This window comes from Poeciliopsis prolifica, unplaced genomic scaffold (assembly GCF_027474105.1).
Source record: "Poeciliopsis prolifica strain line A6 unplaced genomic scaffold, Auburn_PproV2 SCAFFOLD025, whole genome shotgun sequence".
Lineage (NCBI taxonomy): Eukaryota > Metazoa > Chordata > Actinopteri > Cyprinodontiformes > Poeciliidae > Poeciliopsis > Poeciliopsis prolifica.
The window spans coordinates 1,518,426-1,531,190 of record NW_026562400.1 but is presented as its reverse complement, the minus strand read 5'-3'; the positions used below and the strand labels follow the sequence as shown (position 1 = coordinate 1,531,190).

At 33.8% G+C, this 12,765-nt stretch overlaps 1 protein-coding gene across 1 annotated transcript; it reads left to right on the top strand.

The window, feature by feature from the left end:
• The first annotated feature begins 7 nt into the window (after window positions 1–7).
• On the top strand, window positions 8–2,861 carry mettl6 (methyltransferase 6, methylcytidine). Its single transcript, XM_055047166.1, has 5 exons — window positions 8–415; window positions 897–1,031; window positions 1,318–1,488; window positions 1,997–2,138; window positions 2,530–2,861. Exons 1-5 carry the CDS (start codon window positions 116–118, stop codon window positions 2,730–2,732), a joined length of 951 nt encoding a protein of 316 aa, XP_054903141.1. The 5' UTR covers window positions 8–115; the 3' UTR covers window positions 2,733–2,861.
• The last annotated feature ends 9,904 nt before the right edge of the window (window positions 2,862–12,765 follow it).

Sequence of the window (12,765 nt, the reverse complement as noted above, 5' to 3'; positions counted from 1 at the left end):
GCGTCGAACGGTGGAAAAGTTTAGCATATTATATTCTAGATTTAAATGTCTAGATGCTAGCTTTTTCAAATTTCTGTTACTTGTTGACAAGACACCAAATCAGTTTTAATGTGTCATGTCACTTACAGCAATTGAAAAGAGTGAAGTTGACCTAACAAAAACCGTAACATTGGAATCCAAAGATGAAACGTTTCCATGCGGACAAACAACATCATCCACAGCCAGACATTTAACCCAGGAGGAGCTGGACAGAGTGAGCAGCGAGCGGACTCTGGTGTCCGACTTCAAACAGATGAAACTCGAAAAAGAAGCTCAAAAAAACTGGGACTTGTTTTACAAAAGAAATACGACGAATTTCTTCAAAGACAGACACTGGACCACCAGAGAGTTTGAAGAGCTTCAAGCATGTAGAGAGGTTAGCAGACCGAGATAATGCTCAAAAACTTGATCAATTTATTAAAAGCAAATGCGACTTACAGTAAAACCAGGAATTTGGCAGCTTGAAAGCATTCGGTAATGTGGTATATTGCTATGCTAAGATGTAAAGATGTGAGCAGTAAGTTTCTTATGTTTGAAAGACATTTTGAGGGAAATGTTTACATCTAGGAAAAACTGATGGGACCAAATGTTGTGTGGTTCGTTTAAGTGAGCCGTGCTACTTTTTTTGTCCCTGTAATGTTTGTCTGGATATTTAGTTCCTTACATTCCCCACTACTATAAATATATTTTTGAAGAAACATGATAAACAACTGGATCCATGGCAATTTGAAAGTTGTATTTTTGGAGTTGTCTCAAAGTTTTTGTATTGAGCATAATTCGAACTTACATCAACACATGCCTATACTAAATAAATTGTTATTTAACAGTATTCTGTCTTTTTTCAAACCTTTTTTCAGTTTGAGTCCCAGAAGCTGGTTTTGCTGGAGGCTGGATGTGGAGTAGGAAACTGCCTCTTTCCTCTGCTGGAGGAAGACCTCAACATCTTTGTTTATGCATGTGATTTCTCACCCCGGGCTGTTGAATTTGTCAAAGTAAGATTTCAACCTGTGCATCTTTGAATTACTTTTGATTAATTACAGAAGCCCAATTCTACATTTAAAAGTTTAGTTGTTTTTTTTAATGCACATTAACTAAAAAGTGACAAACATAATTCAAGATTTAGTGAAACCAGACTTATTGATGTAAAAAATAATAATTAATTGCAATCAGCAGTTCTGATCAGTAGAGTGCTGTTTAGTTTTGAAAGCTTGTGCTTGAGAGTATTTAACACCATCTAGGAAGGTTGTATACGTGATTTGTTTTGTGTTGTTGAAACAGAAAAATCCTCTGTACCGCCCCGAACGCTGCTGTGTGTTCCAGTGTGATTTAACAAAAGACCATCTGACGGAAAATGTTCCAGAGGCCAGCGTCGATGTCGTTACTCTCATCTTTGTCCTGTCAGCCATTCATCCTGATAAGATGAAGGTGGCTTTAGAGAACATTGGCAAGGTACAAACAGATTGTTTTCATTGTGATGCAAATATGTTTTCTCGTTTAAGATGTTGTGTTTGTACTACTGGTGGGGCATGATGAGAAATCAATTGAATATTGGAGTTGTAAGTAATTAATAATGATTATTAGCATTGTTATCAAGGGAAATATTTGAAACAATTAGCAAAGTTTTTCAATTCAGAATCTTTGACTTCTTTAAACACTTGGTTAGATGGCACATCTGTTTACATTCCACTGTGTGATTAATTGTGTTCAATATTTTTATGTATTTTTTTCTGTTATTAATCCTTTAAGATTAATAACAGATTAACAAGTTAAAGTCCCAGGCCTAGCTTGTACAATATTCATTTAAGTGCATATTTTTCCTTTTCATACTTTGCATACAGCATGCCAACTTTTTTGGAAACATCATTTGACTTTCTGGTGGAATTTTCTCTGTTTGCTTTTGGTAGCTTTTTTGCAGTCAACATGGACCTGTCTAAAATGGTATGAATCTTACTTTCAGGTCCTGAAGCCTGGCGGTGTCGTCCTGTTCAGGGATTACGGCCTCTATGATCATGCTATGCTCCGGTTTAAATCTGGCAGCAAGCTGGGGGACAACTTCTATGTCCGCCAAGATGGAACAAGGTCCTACTTCTTCTCTAAAGGTCAGTAAAGTTCAATGTATGTATTTTGTTCAACACAGATTATTAAGAGACATATAATGTATTTATTTTTCTTATTTATAAATTGAGTAAATACACAGCTATTTTTTTGATGTCTACTTTGCCTACATTCTTGTGATTAATCAACAGTTTCTTAATTATTTTTTTCTGCACTGCCCTTAAGTTGTAGCATCTTGGACTGCAAAATAAATCTGAAGTTTGACATCAACATTAAACATTCTTATAATAGACCAAGTACAATGTGAATATGTAGTGTTTGAATGCATATCCATTAAACTATGGTAGTTTCTCAAATATGGCATATAACAAGCTGTCCTTTGTGATCAATTTCTTTTAAAGTCTGTTTTAATCTGTTTTCCTCAACTGTTTTCAGAGTTCCTGGCTAAGCTGTTTGAGGAGACGGGCTTCCAGTCTGTGGTTAATGAATATGTCCTGAGAGAGACAGTTAATAAGAAGGAGGGGCTTTGTGTTCCCAGAGTTTTCCTTCAGAGCAAGTTTATCAAACCAGCACATTCCCAACAAGGTTCTGGACTGTTATCTCGTAATTCTTTCAAGGAGAGCAAACAAGAAGATTGAAATGTGGACAGTAAAACAATTTATGTCTGCTGAATGAAATTGGAAACTGCAATAAGGGACTTGGGTTTCCTACCATGTTTTCTCTGAACGAGGAGGTATTTCAATTTTTTGTACAACAAAAATTCTCAGTTCATTCTCAGTTCATTAGCTGCCAATATAAAACCAGGTGAAGATTTTTTTTAAAATACTGTTTTGCTTCTACCCTTTTAAAAATATTTTTTTTTTTTACCATTTTTGTCTTCTTATCCATTGAAGATGATCTGCAAACCTTGATTGGTTCATTTTAGTTAGGTCCTTTCAAGTAGTCATTTATTCTTTAAAATAACAATTATGTCACAAACTCAAAAGATATATCCACATCCAGGCTACATGAAATAAACTCAATAGTTGAATTTCAGGAAGATTGACATTCATCAGAGCTTGATGTATTTTTTTAATAAAAAAAATTACAAATGTCACTTTTTTGGGGGGTGAGAATAAAAAGTTACAGAAGACTATGAAACATCTGTTTTGTTGATAGTACATACTGTATGTTTACCATATAAATGTGCTGGTTTTAATCAGCCTCCACAGCAAATTAAAACAAAGAAAAGAATATTGGCCAAGATACCTTGGTCGAAAATATCCACAAACTGTTTTCTGGGACGAGATGTTTTCAAGAATGTCTCACTTGTATTTCTTTTCATTTAATTTATTATCCAGAAAGATAAAAACAATCAAACTGCTAGTTAACATACAAATAATTACTTTCATAAATGTTTTTTTTAATGATGAGAGAGCACCCTGCAGAAGCAGCGTGGGGTCTGTGTGAAGCAGTTTTTCAACCTGAATAAAATGTGGTTTCCTGTCCAGGATGAGAAGAGCAACTGCAAAGTTTCCTGTAGCATCAAACACATGCATGCTCTTTTTATGTGACCAGCTATTTAAAAAACAAAAAGACATCTAGCTACAGTATACCAAAAATATTTATAATATTTAAAATGCAGAGATTACATACATGCATTAAAAATAAAATGTTACATTCTTAAATTTAGATTTTGAAACTATTATAAAAACTGATTTCTGTAAAACTCATTAAATGTAATGCTTTCAGACATGTTTCTTACCAGTGTTAGTCAGCTCAAATCTGTAATATTCAAACCAGAAAACATATGATGCTTTTGATAGTACATACTAATTTATGTAAACATACTCATGAAAGTCTTGCATATACGACTCAAACCACAGAACCTTTTGTGGAGATGACCATGCTCACCACCAGTTTCTGCAAATATATTTTGTCTGAAATATTCTTTTCTAAAAGTTTAACATTTTGAAAATAGATTTTAACAGTTAGCGTGTTTTAACAGTTTGCAAGTTCAGTGCAAAGACACACAACATAATCTCTGTGGATTGTACTTTCAAAAGGACTCAACAGCAACACCCAGCAGGAAAGAGAGTTTCCTGTAAGTGGTTTGACTCACAGGCCTTCCACAATCGCATTGGTCAATAAATGTGAAAACAATGTGGTGAATATCAAATCTCCAGGTATTCTTGGAAGAAGTGAACAATTACAGTAAATGCACTTCAAATGTGCTGAAAGTGAAGACAGTTTTAAGAGTATTTCTGTGTTGAAACAAAGTTTCTCTACTCTCAAAGACAAACAGAATGACTCATGAAAACATTTTTAAAATGTTGCAGCATATGTATATTATTTATTTATTTTTGAGTAACAATATTCATTTTAGGTTATTTTATTCACTATTATGTTGGATCTTCATCCAGTTCTGTTTGCCGCAGTTTCAGTTTCCTGACTGTTGGTAGCAGCTATTTCCTCATAGCCATTTTCTGACTTACAAAGATTATCAGACCTCTGCTCACTTACATTAATTACATTTATGTAAAGACAGTTAAAAATTACACTTAAATTACATTTAAGTGAGCAGAATGGCTAAGAGAAATAATCTTTATCAAATCATGTATTTATATCATGAATTATGGAGTAAAGAATTGTGAACACTAATACCTCACATTTGACCTGCTTTTCTCCACGTTACTTCAAAATCCTAATTCAACACATTCTGCATCCTCATGACCGTGCCATTTGTTATGCACTAAAAAAATCGACACTCCCTGCTGATACATTTCCAAGTAATCATTTGATTGTTCTTATTTGGCTCATTTTGGAAATTCTTTAAATATTGATGATTGATGGAGTTATTCAGTGGAATAATCAGATCTATTTTTAATGGTAACATTTCAAGTGGGGATAAATTGACTTTTTAAAATTTTAATTTGTGAGATGTTTTTCAGTCAACAGAAAGCTGAAAATCCACCCAGGATTTCCCCTACCAGGTCAGACAGGACTGTGATTTGGTTAGAAGATATTTTATTGCGTGCTACTATTTTTGTTTAAAATTCTTTTTTGAAAAATTGCTTGATTTTTCTTCCACTCCACAGACTTGTGCTCAGTCTGTAAGTACTTCCCTTATATATCAGCAAACAGAAGTGAGCCAAAGACTGTAACCCCGCAACTGTCAAAAAAATCTCAGAAAACTGATCAAGATGCATATTTTATTACATTCATCTTATTAAAAACTTTGCAGTAGAAAACAATCACAAATAGTTAAGCATAAATTCCACATAAATGACTGGAGCTCTTCAATAAAATACAATGTATCTTTCTTTAGTTCAATATTTATTGTTTTGACCAAGTGCTTTTAATAACAGCTGGTTTCGCTTACACAAAAGCATGGGAAAATTTATATATATATATATATATATATATATATATATATATATATTATATATATATATATATATATATATATATATATATATATATATCAGTGACAGAAACAGTCATATTACCTAATGGAGCACAACAGAGAAAAGGTTAATCTGCACAGAAATATAGTTTGATCTAATTGGATAATTTAAGACAAAAGATTATGTTTCGGAGGAGTATACTTTGAGCCATAATCATTTTATCTTGTCATTTTGGAAAAGAAGCAGCTCAGGGATATGGTGGACCTGCAAGAAAATATAACAGAGAGCAAAACAAGGTGTTAGACTGGATAGAATGTGTAACGTGTCTTATTTCAGATTAACAGTAATTAATAAACTCTTTTAGCCAATTATTTTAATCAATGATTTTCTGATACACCTACTTTTGACCTGGATGGTAATAAAATGTCCCATTGCTTGCTCTCCACTCCCACATGAAGCTTTACACTGATACAGACCACTATCTCCTGTGGACACACTCATAATTTCCGTCACGACTTGTCTGCATCTCCAGTTGTTTTCACAGATCGACTCGCTGACTGTGGTTAGGTACCGGTTAGAATCAATCATCTCACTGCTTGGTGTTTTAGTATCATCTGGTATCCTATGCCACACCACATGCACCACTCCGCACTTGTCAAAGTCATAATTTGCCTCACAGGATAGTTTGGCTGAGGATCCTTTAGGAGGATTGATGGTCCTTTGAGGGTAACGGACCACCAAATAATCTGCAACATGAGAAAAGAAAGCACAAATTAAAAGGTTTGCACTTGATTTTAGACTCATAATGAGTTCTGCCTTTGAAAAAGTAAACTATGGGGTAAATATTGCTAAGCTTAATTAACAACAAGGTAAACAAGATCTTAATCACTCCATCAACTGCAACATCGTAACCAGAACAACCAGTCCTCTCTCCTTCCAGGAGACAATCTGCTGCTCTGGATTGACGTAGGACCTGCGTGACAGGTCCCTGAGGGCTCAGCTTTACCAGAACTATAAGACTTGTTCTGGTAAAACTGCTGATCTAATAGAGACAACTACAAAAACAAGAGTTAAAGCTTATTATTCTAAACCTGAAGATGTAGAATGTGATTCCTGTACCGACACAAAGGCCAAAGCCCTACGGTGCGCTCCATCTTCAGCCCCACTATGACTCCACCACTACGACTCCTTTTTTTATTCAAATTTAATTTGAATAAAAAACAGAAATTCAGAAGTTTCATCAGGCATTACCTACTTTGGCTCTAACTTTATAAAAGCTCTTAAAGAACAAGTGTTAAAGAACATTTTCACAGTGTTGTAAAATTTATGTGACGCTTTGAAACATTTCAAAAACTGATAAACTAATAAACAGCATACAAACAAAAAAATCAAGCACTTATATTGAAAATTTATGTTTAAACTCTACGCTAAAAATATCTTGAACAAAATTCAGAAACAGGTAATTCAACGTGGCCGGTGTAAAATATAAATATTTCTTTTGAGACTATTGATATTCATATAAGAAAAAAGAAGTGAGGACCTTTAAGGCACACAGTTCAAAAAACAAAATATGTCACTGATACATTAATGTAGATTTCTACATACTAATTTAGTTTTGGTGTTAACCTACACTTTAAACCGACATTTAAAAGGAAACAACTTGAGTTGGTTTGCTAACCCACCCCACATCAAATGTAGCATATAAAATGATCGCACAATGACCTTTGGTAAAAATACCACATATTTCTGTTATTTATAGAATAAAAACAGATAAGCCTCCTCTAGAAATAACATAACATCTTCAGTTATTGATAGTTATTTGTTTAATGTATTAAAAAATAATTTTGGACCAAAAGTCAGTGTTAGTTTTTAAAAAGTAAATAACTAACTAAATAAAATAAAGTTGACTCTTTCATTGGTAGCTGTCAATTTTTAAAACTATTTCTTTATACTCATTGGCTTTGAACCCAGCTGAGACTTGATTTTATTCTACTTTTATTGGTTTGCAGTAGATTTGATCTGTTTCATTGTTTTGTTTTATCATGTTTTGCATTTAATTTTAATTATTTTACATTGTTTTGTGTTTAGTTATGTCCTTATCTTTGATGCTTTCGTTCATCTGATTTTCAGTACTTTGTTTCAGCTGTGGCTGGTGTTCAGATGCTTCATGAATTAAGCTAATGATTATGATGATGAAATGCTTATCGCACCCAATTATTTTGTTCAATTTGGGTCACACGTTTTGGTCTAATTTAGTTTAACCTTCACAACTTATTCTTCAACCAAAAACAAGATTTTGGTTAATGAAAAAGAAAACAGCAGTTTTAATTGTATAGAACATGCTGTTGATTAGGTAAACTCATTTTTATTAAGGAAATAAATGTTTTTACCTCACTGAAACCAACTAATGATGATTTTAAAAAAATCCGAACTCCACAGCACAGATGGTTGGTGATTTATAGGGAATATGAAAAGCTGAAAACACAACAAATAGGGTCTGGAAAGTGTTGAACAAGAAAAAAAATCTTTGCTAAAACTTTAAGTGGATCATACATAAAAAAAGAATTAAACGCAACAGTCTTATGACTGCAAATTCACAAAGTGTTCAAAGCAGGAAATACAAACAGCTTATAATGTTCTACTGACTATCGGGGTTATCAATATTAAATGTTTGAGTATAGTTTGTCAAATACAATGAATAGTTTTACCACCTTTTGATATATTGTTAACCTCTTATTTCATTGTGCTACAATTTCTGTACTATTCCTAAAGCATATGCTGCAACCTATTTGTAATTTAATGTGATCATTAAATGGATGAATCAATAATTTTCTGAAAATTTAGTATCAACAAAGTTTCCTGGTAATTTTTAGGCAAGATATTTAAAACGTGATTTTTTCTCTGAAAGTTTTATCTTAAAAACTGTGTATATTTTTTTTCAACATAGCTCGTCTTATTTGCCAGCAATATAGTATGAGAGATGTGCTGAGTAAAAAACAGTTTACTGACCTGTTTCTTCAGCAGACAACAGACTCAAAGTCACCAACACCATCAGTGTAGGTGCTGCAAAGACAACCATGCTGGAGGATGCACGAAAGATCAAATGAGCATCAGGTCGAAAAGCACAAGTTAAAAATAGATTTTACATCTGTGAGCCTCTGAAGTAGAACTGGGTCTAACTGTGTGTGGGTGGAGATTGAGCAACTTCGTTCTCAGAGCGAAGCTTCTGGATTCATTCTGACCATCAAAGAGTTTTCTGTCTTCACATCGCTACTGTTTCCATTCTGCTGCTCTGTTTGAAAGTCGCGATTGCTGAAATACATTTGCTGCCTACTGGGTTTAAGCTTAACAGATTAAATTGTAATAGCATATTTTTTCTTGTTCAACACTTTCCAGACCCTTTTTTCTTGTTCAACACTTTCCAGACCCTTTTAGTAAGCTGCTCCACAAATAACTAAAATGAGAGAATAAAGTATGTAAATATGTTTTTTGAATTAATTTCTTCAGATGTTTGGTTTGTGATCATTTGAAGAAACACTTGAACTGAAACTTGATATAAATGATAATCAGATAAGAACACTTTTTAAGTATTTTTTGCCACTCACTGTACTTAATTCTTCAAACTAGTCATCCACACATGCTTATGCAATTTTCTGTCTCCCATTTGATATTTTCAGTCTTACAATAAGGATTAAATTGGCTGAGTTTAATTAGCTTTTTTGTTTCCTTGAAACCCATCTTCAGCCAACCTAAATATGTATATATCTATGCTAATCAAATTTCACTAACATATTAATTTAGTTAAATGCCTCATTGAAATAAAATATTTTTGTCATGAACAACCATGGTACAGAGGCAGAGACATATAGAATAGAATAGAATAGAATAGAATAGAATAGAATAGAATAGATAGCATTCATTGTCATTGAATATGATTCAACAAAATTTCTATTGAATCCTGTACAATCCTATACAACAAATGAAACTAATGCAACTGATCTTTAGAAATAGCAAGCTAACAATAAAACAGAATAGCAGGAATAACCTATACCAAGCAAACATTTCTTTTGATGCAAAAAACTGATTTAACTTTTATAGATTATTACAACAAAAAAAAAATCTTTGTAATATTAAACAGCATGTGGAGAACAGTTCTGATTTCCAAATGAACGTTCATGAAGCACTGAGGCTTTCCAGCTGAGGGGTTTATTTCTGGACGCTTCATGTGAGCTCTGATCCCCCTGCTGGTCGGAGATGGTTTAACAGGTATGGATCATCTAATTGACAACCTGCGGCTTCAGAGCCACATGCGGCTCTTTAACGCCGCCCTAGTGGCTCTCTGGAGCTTTTTCAAAAGTCTTTGAAAATGGAAAAAGATGGGAGTGGGAAATATGTTTTTTGATTTAATATGGGTTCTGTAGGAGGACAAACATGATATTTATTTTTGTTCTGCAAAAATGTATAGAATAAATATTAAATTTCAACATTTCTGTCAACGAAGAATTGCGTCATAGCCTGTGACGTTTCTTTCAGCTGGGCGGGGCGCGAGGCAGGTTGTTAACAGACTGACGTGGACCATGGACAGCAAACATGGTCCACCAAATCATTTGCATGCTGTGTAGCGAGAAGTTGTCAAATAACAAAAAGAGTACCGAGCTTACCTTACTATGATCTGCACCTTCAAGTTTTATTTTTTTATTTTTTAATAACTGGAAACATAGATAGCCCGGGGCTTAAGTTGCCCCGGGCTATCAGTCGCATGGTTCAAAGCCTTGAGACAAAGTCGCGGCTTATAGTCCGAAAAATAGGGTAATGTGGAGAGAGGTTTCCAGGGAAGGTGCTGCGCCAAGATTAAAGTTACATCAAACAAGCCTGATGTTGAGAAGCTGTATCTGCGTATTAGAGCTACAAAAAGCAGTTGGTGTATCCCCAACTCCACCAAGCCTTGAAAACCAACAATATAAAATTTTACGCACAAACCTCATGAGGAAGGGCAGATACAATTATAATTTCACAAATACTCCCTTCTGAATTTAAAGCTTGTGCATATTTGTTCTTTGTCAAGTAATGATGTACATTTGCCTGTGGGCTAGGTTTTTAGTGTTTGTACATTATGTACTTTTGATGCACTGAATTGTAATAGATTAAGTTTAAGACAGCTAAGACTTAACACCACTAATAATAGGAAATGAAGCAACCTATAATAACAGCATTTCAGGACATGAAGTCATAAGGGAAGTGCACGTCTGTGTGGTACAGGATGTTTTTGTGTAGGTGCAATGAATATACCTTATATCTCTATGATGCCACGAAACAGTACACTCACCACTAATGTTTGCAGTGAAGTTGTGGAAAATTCTGCCAATTAAGATTACACCCAGGTTCCTTTTGGAAATAGCCTGCAACTTATCATCCAAAATGTGTTTTAGATCTAAAAACATGTAGTGTTATTCTGCTTATTCAAAGATTCTCATCCTGAAAAAGTTACTTGCATAGAAACCGCAGCCTACATTCATGTTTCTGAAGAAAGTTTAAGGTGTTTGGTGAATTCCCTGTCGGTGAATCACATTTTATTTCCATAGTGTATTTTTAAGATCGGCTATATATATTACCTTGCAATATTTTTTCCACTGCACTGTAACCAACTGACTTAAAAAAGGATCACTAGCGGCATCACTAGACACTTCTTCTAACCACTGAACCAAGACCATGGAAGAAAATGAATACATGAATTCACTATCCATCGGAACGATGGAGAGGCAGAGATGTTCTTTCGGTGAGAATTTCTTAAATGTTTTTCATTAAAATTTCTAATTCTAAGGTGATGCAGAAGACAGCAGAATTTGACATTTTACTTGTAATCATATAACAAGCTACACACAGGATTCATTTCGCCATATTTTAATCATTGTGTATTTGTTCCTTTTTGACTTTTTCTGCATAACATCTACGGAATGTTGGATTCTCAAAGAATGTTTTCTATATCTCAAATAAAACTATATTTGAGATACAGAATATTTAATAAAACTCAAATATACTTTTTTTCAGTTTAATATGGCTCCAATTCCAAACACAGCTAAGAGAAAATTATTGAATTAAGAGCTATTGCTCTCAGTCCCGTTTATTTTACAAGCAGAGAGCTCGCATCACAGAAAGGTGTTTTCACAAATCAAAAGTAGAAGTTGGAAAAAATGCAATTTCTAATATTTTGGATGAGGTTTGTGCAATTAATTAGACTATTTAATCATAGTCTTGTTTCAAAAATCTCTGGAATCTAAATGTAATTAGCAACGTTGTTGCTTTAATTAATTTTTTAAGACAGCCTATATGTATTGAAATGTTTGAGATCAAACTAATCTTATTATTAGACACAGAACATTTGAGTAAATACAAAATATACATTTAAAAATAATAATTTTATTTATTTGAGGAAAAATGTTTCCTAACAACATTTAAATTTGCTTTTACTCAGGTTACTCTGAGTATATGTCTGACTATCAGAAGAATAATCTTCTGATTTAAAGAATTTTGTTTGGAGATCTGAAATGTTCAAGCAAAACAGTGATAAAATTTGTAAGGGGACAGATACATTTTCATGGAACTGTGGAACTGTATGCAAGGGTGTGTATATGGAAATGTATTCATGTGTTTTATGAATGACCTTTATTTATTGACTCAGTGAGATGAGTATTTATCTTGCAATCCCAGAGTTGTTGGTGCAGTTGTAGCTTCCTCCCATGTGACATTAATATACCCGTAGGTAATGCCTTGGTATAAAATCACTAAACCTCTGAGCATCCACATCTAATCTATGGCTCCTCAGTCTGTCAACTCTACTATCCAAAGCTTAACATGTAGAAACAACTAAAAGTGCAACTGTAGTTCTCATCAAATGCATGAATCTACTACATGTTGTGCTTCTTGTTTTTCTTATAGGAAGATCAAAAGTCTACCAGCTGATTGGACTCAGCTTTGTCCTGTTGTGTATCACACAATCAGCTCTCAACGTTTACCTTTGGTATCAATCTGGTAAGAAGCAGAACACACCTAACATGTGACATCATACATTGATAGTTTTTATAGCATCTCTTCAGTGTTGTATGTGAGGGTGGCTCCTGTATGTTTCTCTGTCGCTGTGTCTCCATTACAAATTTGAGCAAAACTTAACTATTTTGATAATGTTGAAAAAAACACAATTATGTGTAATAAAGATGATGATATGTGGATTGTACTTTGGAAGTACAATCCACATTATTTTGGAAAAAGGGTAACAGCTGTAAAACAA